The 18059-nt window shown below is 42.6% G+C and overlaps 1 protein-coding gene across 1 annotated transcript in view; it reads right to left on the minus strand.

Annotated features, from left to right (window-relative positions):
* The window catches only part of pawr (PRKC, apoptosis, WT1, regulator), a 66587-nt gene that overhangs the window by 15842 nt on the left and 32686 nt on the right, over positions 1-18059 (minus strand). The window contains exon 3 of the mRNA XM_069671150.1: positions 7876-8001. Within this exon, the coding sequence (XP_069527251.1) occupies positions 7876-8001 (126 nt within the window). The remainder of the gene's footprint in view (positions 1-7875; positions 8002-18059) is intronic.

Consider the following 18059-nt stretch of genomic DNA (forward strand, 5'->3'; position numbering starts at 1 on the left):
CGCAGTTAGATTTTGTAACATGTACGTTTCTTCCAAGTTGCCTCCCTCTGTTTTAAGACTTAAGACGACGTCGAAAGGCCAGTTTCTCACAACGAGGGCTCCAACGAAACATGACTTTAAAGTGATAATCTCGAAGATCTTAGTGTCGTTCTCTTTGGTGGCACCTAATTAATAGTAATTGCGGGAGCACACTTCCAGATATCCAGACAGTGTTGCATGTGTGACGTCCACGCTTGGCTCCGGTTGTAACTCTTGATTTTCCTCGCTGACGGTCGCTTTCCTTTTTAGACTGTTTGCTTCATCTGAGCGTCGAGTTTGTTTCTTTTTCTTTGGTTTTTAACTTCTTGTTGAAGTTGTATCTGTAGTCATCCATCTTTTCTTTGTTTGTTCAGCCATAGTAGATTACTGTTTACTCACAACACTTGCAGAGAGCGGAAAAGCAGCTGCTTAGCTCCGCCTACCCTCTCTGGCAGACCAACCACTGCTGGGGGATGGAAAACGCGTCACTAACTGGGCACTGCTTGTGATTTTATTCTGTGAATGTCGCGACAGACACCTAGTCTGTGATACTGCAAATGCAAAGGCTTTCATCAGTGGGCCATAGGCTCAGTCACCATTGTGTTTCCTCATTCAGCGATAGAAAAAAAAAAAGTATGAAAATTTGACAACAAATCAAGTGAGGAGAGCGAGAGAGTTTACACAGAGGCGCGTACAGAGGCAGGTAATCGACAACACCATGGCGGAGGAACTAAATTTTAAGATCAATATTGTTTTAGAGCCTCATCTTTTCTCATGAAATGTCTGTTAAAATCAGTAACACTGGTGTTTCATTTACTGCTGACAATATTTCCTCACCATGGCGTCTCCAGTGGCTACCACAGGAAGAAAGTGTGAGGCCTTACATGAAGCATTCTGAGCTGAGACGTAAAGCATGTAGTTTTCAAGGCAGTTTTAAACCCCGGCTGCTTTCATACAGACCACCATCAGAATAAAAAATGCTGTCTAAATGTAAATGTGTGTTTGCTCTCCTGCTTCCACACTCTAGTGTAACTTAAGTAAACCATCAGGATCTTTTGAATAAACAATTGACCTGGAAACCCGGGCTGTCGTTTCCAACTGGAACCCGACTAAGAAGGAATAATAGTTTGCTTTCAGATTTCCCCGGATAATTCTGATAATGTGTTTTATAAGACTCAACATGAGCAGGTTTCATATTCCAATACTGTATGCCTACTGACAAGGGTCAGGGGACAGGATTGATTATTTTCGAAAGGGTGAAAAGGGGTGGAAATATGAATCGAAACCACAATATGAGGGAAGGTCAAAGCGGTCAGCAGATCCTGTGAAGCTCTGCCAATCCTCATTTGCACATTGTGATGTGAGAAATCCAAACAAAAGAGCAAGAAGGATTCTCACATTATACTGAGTGTGGATTGTAAAGCTACTGTACAGCAGATCTCCGGCATTCACTGGCTAGCATACGAACTAATACATCTTTTAACTCGTGTTAAAGTAACAATCTGGAAGATTTTCATTTAAATAAATGTCTGTTAAGTCTCTATCGCGTTTCCATCAGCCAGCAGTGGTTGGTCTGCCAGAGAGGGTAGGCGGAGCTAAGCGGCTGCTTTTCCGCTCTCTGCAAGTGTTGCGAGTAAACAGTAATCTACTATGGCTGAACAAACAAAGAGAAGATGGATGACTACAGATACAACTTCAACAAGAAGTGAAAATCCAAAGAAGAAGAAACAAATTCGACGCTCAGATGAAGCAAACAGTCTGAAAAGGAAAGAGACCGTCAGCCAGGAAAATTTTAGCTACAACCGGAGTAGAGTTTGGGAAACATCCAGCATTATATTGTGGTTGCTGAACTGACATTGACAGCACTATCATATCTTAACATCAAGTTGCAACATAGTCCTGAACAATGTGATATAAATAAAAGCAGTACATCGGATCTGTTATTAATCACTTGCACTTTGTCAGAAGGTCGTGCTAGTTCATTATTTTTAGCATCATTATGTTGTCTGCGCAATGCAGACAGTTTAAACAAGTCCCACTGAGGCAGCAGGTCCTCCCTAATGCAGACACGTGCATAAAAAACAGCATGAATGTGTCGAACAGGATCCACCCTCTTATATATGTCCACACTGGAAAAACACACAGCAATCACATCTGTTTTTATAAGCTAAATAAACAGTCCAAACAGGTTAAGTAATAGTCGCTTTGGGGCTAAGATTACACATTACAGCTGCACCTTTCGCCCCCCATGTGCGCCTCCTATCTGGGATATGAATCTGTGAGACAAGGTCAGCGTAATTCATGTTCTTCACTGCACACAATTCACGCCTGTGCAACTTTATTTATCATGCTTGAGCTGCGCTGACAGCTCCCGTAAGCCCCGCTGCAGCACTCAGAGCTACTCAGAATACATGGAGACAAATATCAGCAGTAAAACAAGTTCTTTATCAGCAAACTGAAGCGGATTACTACTTGATTTGCATTTCTCTGTTTGTGCACCTGCATGGAACGCTCCGTGAGATCTTGAATGTCGGATCAAACACATTCATCTTTCTCTGACATTTATGGGTTTATTTGATCTGTGATTAATGTCCTGACGGCTCATTAAATTTAGAGATCTGTAAAGGAATGCCATCTTGGTTTATAAAAAGGGGATCTTTTGCTTAAAGTGCAGTGCTCAGAGCCTTTTTCTGTACTAAGCTGATAAAGATCACGATGTAACTGAAGGTATTTAATAAATTCAAGAGGGAGAGAGGTGCTCAAGAGGATTACATTTGTGTATATTATTTGCATTTAGAAGAAGCAGGCAGGCAAAATACCTGAACCAGCAAAACGGCTGCATGACATTGGAAAAAATATGATTGACTGTGATGCCTTTTTGTGCCTGCAATATAAATTGTGACTCGGGATCGACCGATTATCGGCGCCGATTTTTAATTATTTATTTTTTTATTATTATTATTTTTATCCGACGGCCGATAAGAGTGCAGAGTGCTCACACACACGGCGGAGAGGAGAAAAAGTTCATTTCTTTACAAATTTTATTTAACTTTGTTTTATTTACTTTATAAAACTTCAGGAAGTTATTTATTTATTTAAATTTTCAGTTAACTTTATAAGAGATGCTGCTGACCCTGGGAACTCCCTGCGCTTTTTGTTTGTTTGTTTAATAAACATATGCTTAAAGGCATTTAAACAAAGTTAAGTGTTGGAGTTTGTATTATTCTAAATTTGGACGCCAATATTTTCTCTTTTACTGCAAATGAATATCGGCTCCAAATATCGCTTATCGGCCTCCTTGACTCCTAATAATCAGTATCGGTATCGGCCCTGAAAAAACCATATCGGTCTATCTCTAATTGTGACATGGAACAATATGGGACATTTCACCAGATACGTGCAGTGTGTCATTCATGTACAGACAATCATGAGCTTGGCACCAAAACATCCCCCTCCTATGTTTACCATATTTGGTTAAATCCTCTGCTAAACCTCCAGAAATCCGCTAAAACCTCTCTTCTTCAAGTTTCTTGAAACTCAGACACCTGCACGTAAAAACGACACCTTTCTTGCTACTCTTTACGATGGTATTCTGCAGTTGTGCTATTTCTTTAATCATTTATCATCAGACAAATGACAACCGTGGGGTCTTTCCTGCTGAATCAAGCAGCATGCTGTGTTGTGCATCCTGCAACGTCACTATTACACACGTGCAAAAGGCAATGTCAATGCTAAAACAATATATACTGCAGCTCTAATCTGGGAAAGATCACAGGGGCCATGTGTATGTTTGCATGAAACATCTGAATTGTTTCCTTTTTGTTTATTGTCGTAGAGAGAGATGTTTATAAGTTCTCTCACACACACCGTTTTAAATGAGATGCCAACCTCTCCTAACTGTCTGAGGCTTTGCTGCCAGCTGAAGGGATGGATGTCAAAATGCCAACCTGGAGCATAAATCCAAAGCTGAGCTGAAAACAAACTCCTTTGTAAACACCTGCAGACAGTCATGTTAAACTCTTGGCCTTTTTGTGCTGCGGCTACTTCGTGCACATGTGTTATTCAAAGATATTTTTCCATTGCTTAAATGAACTTTTCTTTCCCCTTTGCAAAACAACCCAGGACTCTTAATCTGCCTCTGCAGCTTCTTTTATATGTTGTATGTTTTAAAAGATTTGAATAAAGTTTGATTGGCTCTCCTTCTGTTTCCCACCAACTTCCTTTCAGTATTTTTGCTGGTAGCAGTCCGCTCAAAGACAAATATTGGTGTGGTTTAGTTGGCTTATATAAGAGCAATCCGTACAATCTTGAATCAACAGAGGTGTGAATGTGAACAAATATTGTTTCAGGCTGCAGGATGAAATTCATTTTGCTGCGAGCACAGGGACCGCTGCTCCTGGATGGAAAAGCCATGTGACAGGTAGTGAACACGTCCCTGCTGTTCAGACAAGATGCTCTGCATCAGCACCAGTTTTGGACGGAAAGGTGATAATTAAAAATGCAAATGAGGCTTGTTATGAAACGCTGGATGGAGACTGTCAGCGTGGCTTTTAGAGAGAGAGGCAGAAAAAGACCTGAGCTGATTTGTTTTGGACCTGGCGCCACATTAAATGCAGATGATCCCGAGGAATGTTCCATATGGTTCTGGCTTCTGGATCACTGAACCAGGTTTGCTTGTAGCACATGCATACCAGAGGGAGGTAAGGCCTGATAACCAGGACCACATGCCTGCAGAGGGCCTCTCCGAGCCTGCTCATATCAGATACATGTGTCCCGTCACACAGAGGAGGGATGCACACATTGTTCCTATAAGTGCTCGTAAATGGAACACAGGCCAACAGATGGAAAAAGAGCAGAATATAAAACATCTGATAAAATATTTTATATGCGAGATCCTTCGTGGAGTTTCCATTATGTCTTCAGCAGCGAACACGGAGGAGTTACAGCTTGTTTTGGTTGGAAAACGCTGGAGACCCGAGGAGGCTGTAAACAGCCCAACAGCTCTGAAGAGAAGTTGACATGATCTACTTTTAAGAACTTTCTGTCCTGATATCTTGATACCAGCTACAAGGCCCGAATGGCCGCAGTATATCATAACCGGGCTTGACATGGCAATTGCTTGTCTCCCCTTGATAAATGGGGCCCGAGAGGAGCGGCACATTTTTTGGATGCTCTGTCTCTACAGATGTCGAGCTGACAGCTCTGTTGTAAATCCACTGACCACACTGTCTGCTCTTTTATGTCTCCCAGACTGCCTCCTTATGAGCGAGCTGGCAGCGGACCCCCAGCAGAATATCAACGTTTGATTTGAGTGACAGCGAGACATCTAATGGTTACTTTCTGCATAGCTACATCTGGTCTGTGTTAGCTTTCATATATGATGCTGGTAAAAATAGATCCGGCAGACATGAGTGGAAATATTCTGTTTCAAATGACGGACGGATTGCGAGGGAGCTGCAGAACTTCTACCGAACTGCTTGATGTCTGTTTACTCTGTAGACTACCTCATGTAAATAGTTGAACCCTTTGAGGTGTATTTTTTTCCAGCAGCTCAGCAGGTGCTGTCACAATCTTCCTGTTTGTGTGGTGTTTGTGTACGTACTTCATACACAAGCCCTCGCTTCTCGTAAACAGCCTCAGACGGTTCCAGCCCAAAACAAAATAAGCCTGCTGATGCGTAACAGCCGATGCATCTGGTAGGTAACTCTTAGCTACATCCATAGGAGGTTTTAACTCAGCTGCACTTCCATATGATGAGTATGTTTTAGTTCTTTTTCATGCGCAGTTTTCACGTCAATCAGATGTCTCACAGGAAGAAAATACAGAGCGGAGGATTCAGTCGATGTTACACAGCTGGATGCTTCTCATTCCCTTCGTGTGCTCTCTTTCTTTTGAAAATCACTGTGTGCATTTTAAGTGGTCTTTGAAATTACATACGCTGCACTACTGAATTTTAACTACTGTGCTCAAGCAAACTAAAAGACTAAACAATTCTGAGCTGAAGTTTTTGATTTGGTTTCATTTTTTAATCATTGGTTTATGTGCTCACCCAACAGAGAGAAATCTCCTGGACTTTATTTGAAGGAACATCAGACTGTCTCTGTCTGTCTTCCTTTGCTTCTATCAATTAAACACAAAGTTACTTGGCATGATTAAAAGATTCCCTTTGTAGACATCAACAGTCTTTGATTCACACAGTTAAGAAGCACACAGCAAATCCTAACGCTGGCTTTCAAATTACATTTGATGAATGTGGCTCTTGCAGAAAAGCACCAAGAGGCGTGTGATGTAAGTGGCTTTGTTTTGGCTTATGTTTGGGACTGCGACCGTCCATCCATCCATTATCTATACCACTTATCCTGTTCAGGGTCACAGGGCACCTATCCCAGCTGTCATTGGGCGAGAGGCGGAGTACACCCTGGACTGATCGCCAGTCGATCACAGGGCTGACACTTAAGCCCTTTTTACACTGCGGTTCCGCCTCTGCGCCGTAATGAAGCTCCGCCGTCATGCAGCCTTTCCATTTTACATTGGACCAAAAAACGCCTGCGTAAAGCCGCCCCCGTGTGTGTTTTTACAGCGCTCCAGCACTGCGGAACAGAGCTAAACATGTGCGAGGTGTAAACAAACAGGGCGTGCTTCAAATACACACATACGAGAGGTGGAACGACTTCGCCCCATAAGACAGAACGTACCAGAGGTGTAATAATTCCGCCTTAAACTGGTAGTGTATAAGGGGGCTATAGACACAGACAACCTTTCACACAATAACTATCAAAACTACGGGCAATTTTAGAATCACCAATTAACCTAACGAGCATGTCTTTCGACTGTGGGAGGAAGCCAGAGTACCCAGAGGGAACGCACGCATGCATGGGGAGAACATGCAAACTGAACTGGGATTCAAACCAGGAACCGTGAAGCCGTGAGGCGACAGCGCTAACCACTGCACCGCTGTGCAGCCAGACCGATTACAAAATAGCTTTGTATATTTCAACTGATATTTTGCTGCTCAATGATTCATTTAAAAAAGAAAGGTGATATCTTCCAACAGCTTCTTCTGTCCTTTTGGCAGAAAACATCAGTGATAGAAATCTGGAATAAGCAGCAAATCCTCAAATATCAGAAGCTTAAACAAGTAAACATTGTTTGATAATACATCTACTGGTTTGAGTTCTCTTTTCAGACCAAAACTGGCCGACACTTCTGACATTTTATAGACCAAACAATAATCGATTCATCAGGAAAAAAAGTCATCCCAGCACTGCTATTGTAACAGGCAATATCTACCACTCTGTAAAGTCAGACGAACAGCTGCTGCATTTGAAAACATCTTCAGTCTATGAAAAAGCACATTACACCAGCATTACCCCCCCCGGCCCCAGACTTGTGAGCAGCCATCTCTTCAAGTAGCTATAAGAGCATTTTAGGCTGTTTCTTTTTGCTTTTAACTGATTTCACACCGATGATGAAACGCAGAGACACCTTTGGGTTTTGCATCACTCCAGTGTTTCACACAACCTCAGATCCTGAGCTCTCTGGGTGTCTCCTTGAGCAACAGTGCCTCTGTTTGGCAGCACAGAAGTATCAATCTGTGCAGTATTCTGCTCGAGGGAAGTGTGGAGGAGAAGTAGAACATGATATTATTTTGCAGCAGACATCACGGACTGGAATACAGCGGCAGTACTGCAGAGACATCATGTCTCTTCTCAGATGTTGGGAGGCTTTTTTGGGCTATAAGTGAACTCTCTGTGAACTCTGTGTTCATGTTGAACACTAAAATTCAATTTAACTTCACTGCATTGAGCTGGAGCATGAAATCCCAGAAATACAAAACTCAGCTGATCATATTCTTACCATTATGTATCCGGTGGCGGGGTCAGCTGTCATGGCCTCGTTCTGGAAAGTATTGGCCTGAACCAGCTCCTCCTCCTCCCTCCGGTTCTTCTCCCCAGTGTCGTCGTCGTCCAGCTCGTCCAGGCTCTGAGAGAAGAAGAAGAAAAAATAATAGATGAAGGGAGTAAGTAAGAAAATCATTTCATCAGCTTTGAGTGGTAAGTTTAGTCAATCATTTTTGCTTGTCTTACATTAGTTTCACCCATAGAGTGTATAAAAAGATGACAACGACATGACAGCTCCCTAAAAGTGAAGCCAAACCCTCTCTATCGCCCCCTGCTGACTGGCTGCAGTATAGCTCATAAAGCCCGCCTCCTCTATATTAACAGATGTGACATGAGTCAAACTATAAAATCTAAATACACGTCAAATACATGTTTCTCAAACATGGTTTCTGTCATTATTGTTAGTTCTTATCATGCTGATTTATGTCTAAGTGTTTATGTCTCTGACAAGTTTACTTTTAATTAGTATTTTGATGCTGTAAAAGGGATGATTGACAGCTCTGTTGACAAATCTGGCTCCTGCAGCCGATCTGTTCCGGATTAGAGGAGTAGAGGAGGAGCGGTGAGAGGTGACAGATTCAAAACAATCACTACAGTCACTGAAGTTTTCATATCTGTGAATGCCTGCTTCAGACAAACACAAAGAAGCTGTTCTGCTGTTAAATACGCCGACATGTGGGATCTTTGCTCTTTTTTCGCTAATTTAAGTGTGTGTTCTGGTTAGCAATCTCTACTGCTCAGCCCTTGCTGAACTATGGCGTCTATAGCGAGGGCTATTTTGGCATCAATTTCGTACAATGAGAGCGGATGGAGACGCGTAGTCCATCTACATATACAGTCATTAGTTTCACCCCATAACCACCTCTGAGTATAAGTCTATATGCATACAGAAACCTGGGGTTGGTTTCATCAAATTTGAAGCATGCTAACTTTGGCCTACCACTTGAAATAACTTCTTCATGCTCATTTCGACACGTCACTACAGAAAACAAATGTTGAAAGTACGTTGGAGCTTTGGGACTTGCAAATTTGTGGGCATTCATGAAATGTGACTCGCTGTTAGAAAATCCTTTCAGTGACTCTGGCCCAAGGTTTCTCCAAAACTAGCATGCTATGCATTTCCGATACAAAGCTTAGCTTAGCTTAGTTTTTGTCTCACATGTGAGCTCGTAAGGAACCTCTAGTTAACCTTTAGCATGACCAAGAAACCAGTTTTATCTGACCGTGCTGTGCCACTATGATTTTCAAGAAATCATCTTTCCTGTTCACTATAAATGCACTGTCACTTCAGTGCATGCGAGCGCACTGACAGATGCGGAGTGACAGCAGAGGTCGTTCCCACCATAACAGCGATGTTGACCCGTGGCTGAACACAGCCAGGGTCTCCTTTTAATCCTCTTAAGACATGATCACATTCACTTCCAGGAATCCCTGAGGAGCCGCAGCTCAAACACTACCGAACACTTAAGGGACTATGTCAATGTCAGGCAACAGGAAGACAGCCTGTTCGAGGGCCTTTCACCTCATGGGGACAGTCAGAGGGGATTTTTCAGCAGAGGAATGTCCCTTGAAAACACAATAAAAGACAAACATACAGAGAGCAAACATGTCTGACAGTGGAGTGGAGAGTTAGCTGTTGTTATTTAGGTTGACATTTTGCACATTGCCTGGGAAAACCTCCAACTTTACTCCTTGAAATTGTCACTTTATCGTGAAATATGTGCATGGCCTCAGCTGCCTTTTTTTGCATTTCTTTACAGTGAACTGCGAAGCAGAGTTCGTGGGTTCATCTGTCAGGAGCTGCGAAGATACATTGCGTAAACAGAGCTCGACATTAGGATGGATGGTTGGACGGTGATGAGAGACGGAGAGATCACGGCCAAACTCCCACAGGGTCACAATGCAGACTGGTCTTTCCTGTTTGACGCTGCAGAGCGAACAAAAGGTGGCCGCTCAAAAGGCTCTTTAGCGGCAAAAATAGCCTTACAAGGTTAACAAGGAATGCAGTCATTTGCAAAGCCTTTCCTGCCAAACAGTTTATCAGCTGTCCTAAGGGAAAACTCCAGGCCCTGTTCTCCTGATGCAACTCACTACTCAGCAGTCCTCTCCTTTCTTACATGCATGTGCACATGAACAGGAACAATCCCTGCAACTTATGGTTTCCACTTCTTGCACTGGATTGCACTATTTCGTGCTGCATGCATTAATGTGCATGTCCACACAAGCCTACACATGAAGTATTTTCTTTTACAGCTGCCAACTTGAAAGTGGGACCATTCCAAGATTAGAACAAACAATATGTAGGGAATAAACGGTAGAGGTTTCAGAGTTTAAACAATGAAATTAAACAGAGGTTTTTCTGTCAACACAGTGAATGATGCAGTGACTAACCAGTCTGCTATGCACAAAGTTGCCTGAAATGTAGAATTGGGAATCACAAAGTTTATTTTGGACAGAGAAGCAGCCAGCGTCTGCCCTCCACTATTTCAAATTGCTGTACGTTTTTTCTATTCCAAATAAAGGGGGAAAGGGGGGAACTGTGTGCGGCCATATAAGGGATGTTTTTGCTCCTGACATCACCAAAATGAATCAGTGCATTTTTCTGGCCAATTGGACCGTGGATACAAGCGAAGGGAAGGTGTGGAAGGATGAATGAGGGATGCTGTGATTGAATGTTTTGAGCTCTGTGTTCACATTTGATTTCTACAAAGACTATGAAAATGAAGAGAAACTTTTAATTGATTAATTTCTCAAACCAAATAGAGCAAAAAATCCATCCATCCTTCGCGGCCCATCGTATCCCAAGATGCATTGCTCGCTAACTCAAACGAAATGGCGGACTTTTAAACGGCCAAAGGAATACACTTTAAAATGTAAAAGTTTTTGGTTTCAACTCAATGGAATAGCAAGTGTTGCACATGTTTAAGAAAACGAAAGGGCCCTTGAAACAAATTCTTTAAAACAATTAGTTAGTAATGCTAGCTAGTTAGCCCACTAGCTACCTGTTGCTAGGCTACAGGAGCGGCGTCTGGTGACGCAAGGGTAGACCAGACTGTCTCATTTCAGTTCGGCTTTAACGGTCTATGCAGGCTATGATTGGAGCATCCTCCGTGGACCGCCTCCTTCGAAGGCTGCAGCCCGTGGATTGGGACACAGCTACAGTCTGTTTTTGGGGGTATCGCATTAGGTTTTCTACAGCTATTTATTAATAAAAACGTGTACACAAGATATTTCAACACCGGCCTATATGAATTTATTTTCATTTAAAACACATTTAAACACACATTCAAACAAACTACGGCCCATGTGTAGTTTGCAATCCTGCTAGCAACCAGTGCGGTAGCTGACAGCCTACGGTAACATTAATTGTTCTCAGGGTGGCGGCTGCAATGGCGATCGTGAAATGTGCACATCCATTGAAAATTATTGGAAAATTTAACATAAAAATATTAAAATAAAATATTAGCAGGAATTAAATCTAATGTAATGAGGTGTGTCTTATTGGTCTAGGTGAGTGTTGACATCTGACATTGATTTGAGGACACTGGGTCACATGACGTGGAAGCTACTGAAAAAAAGAAATTTGTATTAATAGAAAATCATCTTACACATAGAATTTTACAGTATTTGTTTTGTGTTCAGATGCATTAGATTATGCAAGAAGCATGTTTCATACGCCACCAGGACTATCAGATCAATTGACAATATATAAAACACTTTCATATTGCTGAATAACATGATACATAATCTTGGAAATAAGTCAATTTACTATCATCTATGATTAATTGAGCCACACTTTGGGTTGATTATGTAAAATGCTGCAAGAAGTCAATAAACAAAACTTGCCTGACATTGATGATACATATCAAATCAAGGAGTTCAACACATGAATATAAGCTGAAAGGAAGCAGACGGATTTCCAGAGTCTTCCCTGCTTCCTGTTTACAGCAGGACCGAGTGTCAGGGCCTCACAAGAGTGTTTACTTTAGTGAACCAAGTAAAGCACGTATCCCTGGTCTGCTCCAGCCTCAGAATCCATGTCCGTCACTCTGCGTATAAAGAATTAAAGAAGCTACATCTGGAGCGGAGCTTCACGGTCTGCTGGAATGCGTGTTGTGGTTGGAAACTCGCTCTTCGGGGAGGAAAATGATCAGTCAGACTACTCTAAACCTCTGTCTGCCCCTGGCTGCAAATATCTGAACGTATTTGAGTCTTTCTCTGCACAATAGCAGGCGGTGTGCTTTAGTTCCGGACTCTGGCATTTGCCTTTTAAGTGACTGTCAAAGTGAGGCCGTATTATGGGTAATTTCAGTGAGCTGAGTACAATGTGTGGCAGGAGACCTGCAGCATTAGACATCATATTAAAAAGGTGAGAGAGGCTTCTGTCACCCTAATGGTCGGAAGTAGCAAGTAGACAGAGACAGGAGGTGACTGTACTGCAGATGGAGCGGGTACATTTGACACAGACATGTGAAATAGTAAATGGAGGCATTAAGTAAGAGGTGATATTTTTCATTATAAGCTCTGACAGGGTCTGTAGGGTTCATCGAGTTCTTGATAACAATGAAAAGGTTCATGTGGCAATAATCTTCCCCATCATTTGACAAGCAGGGATCAACGTAACAGGTTACAGCGAGAGGTGATGACTAAAACCTTCTTGTATGTTTGTTCCTGCACATTATTTTTACCGTCTTTGATTTCAACATGAATAAAACTCAAGCGGAAAAGTGAGACCTGCTGCGCATTCTCCCCCTCATTGCATGCATGCTTAACAAAGACGGTCGTTAGATAATGATCCCAAATGACGTCAAGTCTCCACAACAGAAAACTCTTCAGTGGCACCGACACAATAAGGCGGTTATAGCTACAGTTGGATCCATGGCAACTGCTGTTGCGGCAATTCAAACATATAGAGTGAGATTATAATGAGGCATGTAACCAGCAATCAAAAGATGCAGGATATAAGAGTGCCTACTAAAGGCTTATTTTTTCTTTCCAGTCATAAGCATACCCTGGTTTGCAACTAAATATAGCTGGGCGATAAATCCATTTAAGTTGAATTGATTATTATTTTAAGTTGGATGAGTGACCCTCCAACGCTTCCTGGGCAGATGTAGCGTAAGAAGTGTCTTCAGACACAGGTAAAATGTCAACATGTCGGAGTTCTTCCCAAAAAAATGCCTCATCTGGAAGGGGCTCGGTTCTACAGTGTGTGTGGCATTTAAAAGAAATAGCAAACATTGGTGGTAGCCAGTAAAGATCTCCTAAAAAGCAGCTGACATTAGCGCTAATATATTAATTAATATAATGACGCTGACGTTAGCTTCTTACTTAAGTGCTAAACAGTTATCTGGATTCACTTTAGCCTAAGTAAAGATACTCATGGACTTAACATACACAAGCAGAAGAAGAAGAAATACTTCATTCATCTCCAAGGGGAAATTCAATTCTAAAATGTCATGGGCAATGGAGAAATATCAGAGTGAGGGGGCTGGTGGACATGTGCCCCGAGTGGTTTGAGGATTTGGTGCCTTGCTCAAGGACGCCCCGATGGTGCCCAGGAAAGAACCGGCCCCTCTCCAGCTACCAGCCTCAATTCCATACTTGGTCCGTTCCAGGACTTGAACCGCCCACCATCCGATTCCCAAGCCAAGTCCCTACAGACTGACCCGCTGTCTATCTACCCCCTTGAAAAAGTGTATTAATTAAAAAGGAATCTAAAAGAATCATGATATCAGTAACACCACTCCTCCTCTTCCTCTCAGAGAACCTGGTTAAGCTCCAACATGAACATCCATGCTGGCTTGTCACCCTGCCAGCACCCTGTCCACTTAGCCCTCAGATTTATCTCTAAACAAGCAAAGGGCAGCTACTGGAGGCACGCTCATATACAGCAGGCTTAACGACTTCTGTGTATTAATCACCTGCCACATGACGCAGCACAGTGACTTCATTAAGATGATCTATTAGAGAAGAGGGGACGCTGGTACGATGATGCTCGCTGTCTTTTAATCATGAGTGCAAGTCAGCGCAGACAATAGTACAGACGGGCACAGCGCTGCGCTGCACTCAGGTATGGCAGAGATCAAAGTGAGGACATCCAGCCTGGAGCTGCTGGCTTAATAATGCCACACTTCAGACTGCCGAGGTCAGCGTCAGGTCCAGGAGAGGTTCGCCAACTCTGAGCAGGAGTGAGACATCATTTGACAGCCTCAAAGAGGTGTGACTGGACCTTCACTGCAGAAAATATTACATTCAATACCGTAAGGAAAATGTTCTCTGTCCCCTGCTTGAACCTTTTTGAAGTAACTGGTACGTCTGAGCAAAGGTTTAGAGGTGGTACTGAATGCATTTCCCCTTTTTATTTCGAGAGTTTGCTCTGCTTTCCCCAAAACAAACTTGCTTGACTTATAGGATCTCTGGGGATCAAAATCTCAAGTTGCATCGTAAATGGCGCCATGATTTTGCAACACGCCATGGAGAACAAACATAAAAGGCATTCTCAGCTGTATATTTCCAAGATTTACCACCAATCCATTAAAGACGCATCACAATCGTTGACCCCGGTCTGGTTTCATTCACTTTTTCCAAAATCAGAAGCCGTTTTCCTTTGATTCAGGTCCCAAAAATTGCACAACAGGATGGTTTTATGTGGGAGGGTTGTTTGGGGACAGAGTCGAGTCAAACGGCGTACAAGACATTCTCAAGAATCAAAGCTTGTATTGGCCACAAAGCCCTCGGGTTGCTTTCTTAAAAATAGTCTGTTTATCAAGTAAAAGCCTTGTTCTTTTTGGCTTTGAACTTGAAATCAGCTTGACCCTCATTTTCACTCCAAGAAAGACTATAATATTTTAATCAGCACTGAGCCAGACCTCAAATTGAGTTGGCTTTACATGTGGGGTGCCGTAAAAACGAAGTATTGAGAAGAACTTTTGACAAACAAACAGGGGTCCGGCTGGGATTGTTGACCCAGAGATAGCAGCATCAGCATTCCTCTGGATGTGTCAGATGGAGCTGAGGCCTGAGGGCAGCATGGTCAGACTCAGCAGGGCTGGGCAGAGATCTCCGACTGTCTGAAAAAGCTCGAGCACATCTGTGGGAAACAGCCCTCGGCGCAGTTCAAGTTTGCCAAAGTTGTGCCCTGTTCAGTAACCTCCACAGCAGGTTGGGATGGTGCAGCAATTTCGACCAGGCTTGTAACGCGTCGGGCTGCCAGCGTGTTTGAGTGTGTGTGCAGGGTTGAGAGGACAGAGGAGTATTCACAGCTTCCATTCTGTGCAGAGTTGTCAGGCCGGGCCAGAAGTCTGAAAAACAGCTGACCGATATCATCTAATATACTGGAACATATGCTTTTGTTCTAATTATAAGCATCACTGCTCCTGCAGGGCCTGAAATATCCTGTATCGGTGTGGCTCTAAAACTGGGTTTGGACTAGGGATAGACCGATTATCGGCGCCGATATTCGGCATTTTGACGCATATCGGCATCAGCCTTTTTTTTTTCCTTTTTTTTTTAAATCCGACGGCCGGTAAGAGTGCAGAGTGCTCACACACACGGCGGAGAGGAGAAAAAGTTAATTTCTTTGCAAATTTTATTTAACTTTGTTTTATTTACTTAATAAAACTTCAGGAAGTTATTTATTTATTTAAATTTTCAGTTAACTTTATAAGAGGTGCTGCTGACCCTGGGAACTCCCTGCGCTTTTTGTTTGTTTGTTTAATAAACATATGCTTAAAGGCATTTAAACAAAGTTAAGTGTTGGAGTTCGTATTATTCAAAATTTTGACCCCAATATTTTCTCTTTTACTGCAAATGAATATCGGCTCCAAATATCGGTTATCGGCCTCCTTGACTACTAATAATCAGTATCGGTATCGGCCCTGAAAAAACCATATCGGTCTATCTCTAGTTTGGACATGACGCAGGGGGTTAACAGCACTTGACATGCTGCACAGTGTATTTTGACTTCTCTACTTTTTATAGCTTCCTATGAACTACAGATGTAAATAGCATTCTTGCTAACTTCAAATGACTTCAAACAGCCCCAGATGAGCAGTCACAGTTCCCATGGTCTCCACTTCTTATCTGCCTTGCCGCCACAGTGATGAACATCCACAAATGCAAGTTAAGGAAAATATAGCATAGAGAAGAATTATAAGTAACTGTCACTCATCTTTGAGAGTCAAACAGCTTGCCGGAGCTCTTGAACATGGATTACATCACAGTGAAGTGTATAAAAGGCCAGTGGCAGTCCTTGAATAACACTCTCTCCTTGTGTTAAACAGGCTCACTGCAGCCCCCATGCTGTGCTCTGACCCTCAGCAGACTTTAACAGTCTTGCGACTGTGACCCCTCTGCGTGCACCAACTGACAGGCTTTAAGAGTAACAGTACTTTACCAAGCTTAACAACACCACAAGCACTGAATCATAATCCTACAAATCATCATATCACTCTGAAAACAGCAGTATTTTGCCTGTCAACCTCGAGGAAAAAACAATCATTATCAATTCCAACCAGGATCCAGATCTGAAGTGCTTCTTGAAGGCATTTAAATCAAAATGCAGGTGAAATCAAGAGTTGCAGGTATGCAACACGTAATGAGCCAAACAGAAAAGATGCCATGACAGCAGAGTAAGACAGTAAAACACGCTAATGGATGACATTAAACAAATTTGTTTAATGCCGTGAAATTATTCAAGATCACGGAAAATTGTGTAATTACATGGTTTGGCCTTGGATCACTGACAAATATTCTGCTAGTGGTTGAATTTATGCACAACAGATTGGTTTTTCCATAACTGTGGAGAAAATGTCAAAGCTGTTGTGCTTTGCAAAATAACTTAAGATGCTGTTTCTGCTGTTTGAGATAAAAACCAAAACCTCAAATGTCTGTGTTTTGTGTTTTGCCTCCTCCAGGAATAATCGTCGTCATCCCAGGAAAATAAGAGCAGACTGAGCTCGCCAACCCTGTTGTGCTGGAGGTCTTTATCTTTCTGTATATTTACTCAAGCCTCCTTCTCATAAACACTGCTGACTCGCCTCTCGATGCAGGGGATGCAGCTTGTAGTTACAGCCTCATTAGCATGTCCTAAAATTTGTTTGCTCAAGTGTTAAACTGGGCACAAGAGCTAAATCTAGTCTTCAAAGCGATATCGATGCTTATAAATCAGGAGATGTTTAAAAAAGGAAAATCAATAGCTGTAGAGATCTAAACAAATGTATCATCTTAAGAGTAACACTAGCCATTCTGACAAAGCCAAATTGACAATCATCCTCTCAATACATGACATTGAATAATAACCGCTTTCTCCCTCAGTTAGGACACAAGCTTCAGGCCGTCTTCAGAGAGTGAAGATAGTTTAAACATCTGTGTGTCCAAACCACAGACCAGGATGGCTGTAACTCAAGACTGATAGAGACGGCGGGGGCAGGCTGGTGGTGCTGCTGCTAGAGCGTTTATCCCTGCAGCCTTCTCCTGAGTCCCATGTTGCAGTAATAAATCCAGTTCCTGCAAAGCAGCAGTAATAACGGGGTGCCTGCTGTGTGCCGTACAGAGGCCGCGGGGGGGAAGTGGTTCTGTGTTTTGTCTAAACCCTAATCTTGTTTTTGCCCCGGTGCTGGCATCCGCACTTCTTCTTCCTTCCTGTCCCGATGTTTTTGCACACTGGGCAAAAAACAGAAACTCGCCAATCCAACCAAGCTGCTGCACAAGTGTTGATTTTAAAACACTTTGATAATATAAACTGGAAGTTACAAGCAGAACTCAGTAAATTACTGACTAACCCTGCTGTTTTTAAGGCCCATCGTCCAAATGTAGGTAGGATTTAGGGTACCACATATGCAGCCAAAAGAGAGGACGACAAGCCAAGAGACAAAATGTGCACCAAGGCAGCATCCAACATCCTGCTGCTTCCACGTCAGGCTTTAGCCTCTACGCTCTGTTGCTCCTCCAAAGGCCAGTTATCGAGAATATTAAAAAGCCACAAAAGCTATTTTTATTTCTTTTCACTTTTTGGTTGCAGAACTTTTTCAGAAGAGAATATCTTGTACTGCCAACACAAGTTTTACATGTCCTTAAGTGTCTTCTTGAAAACAGGGATATACAGATGTAGATATCGGTCCAATACTAACTCAAATA

The sequence above is a fragment of the Semicossyphus pulcher genome, unplaced genomic scaffold (genome assembly GCF_022749685.1).
Source record: "Semicossyphus pulcher isolate SPU_LCO1_2020_fin unplaced genomic scaffold, fSemPul1.0.p SCAF_20, whole genome shotgun sequence".
Lineage (NCBI taxonomy): Eukaryota > Metazoa > Chordata > Actinopteri > Labriformes > Labridae > Semicossyphus > Semicossyphus pulcher.